The 205-nt window shown below is 59.5% G+C and overlaps 1 protein-coding gene across 1 annotated transcript in view; it reads left to right on the top strand.

Moving 5' to 3' along the window:
* The window catches only part of VPS33B (vacuolar protein sorting 33 homolog B (yeast)), a gene marked incomplete at both ends in the record, with an annotated part of 5,314 nt that extends 5,143 nt beyond the window's left edge, over positions 1 to 171 (top strand). Inside the window, one exon of the mRNA XM_010134513.1 lies at positions 25 to 171. Coding sequence (XP_010132815.1) covers positions 25 to 171 — 147 coding nt within the window. The remainder of the gene's footprint in view (positions 1 to 24) is intronic.
* Between the last annotated feature and the right edge of the window lie 34 nt (positions 172 to 205).

Raw genomic sequence — 205 nt, forward strand, 5'->3', positions numbered from 1 at the left:
TCCGCCACCTCTGAGAGGGTGGAGCCTCAACAGGCTGGTCCCATACCAGGGTATGGCCCATCTCTGCAGATCCCTCGGGTGGACGGAGAATACGACCTGAAAATGCCTCGAGACATGGCATACGTGTTCAGTGGGGCCTACACCCCCCTGAGCTGCAAGATCATTGAGCAGGTGAGCCTGGCTGCCGCTGCTGAACACCAGCAAG

Source organism: Buceros rhinoceros, unplaced genomic scaffold, assembly GCF_000710305.1.
Source record: "Buceros rhinoceros silvestris isolate BGI_N320 unplaced genomic scaffold, ASM71030v1 scaffold30540, whole genome shotgun sequence".
Lineage (NCBI taxonomy): Eukaryota > Metazoa > Chordata > Aves > Bucerotiformes > Bucerotidae > Buceros > Buceros rhinoceros.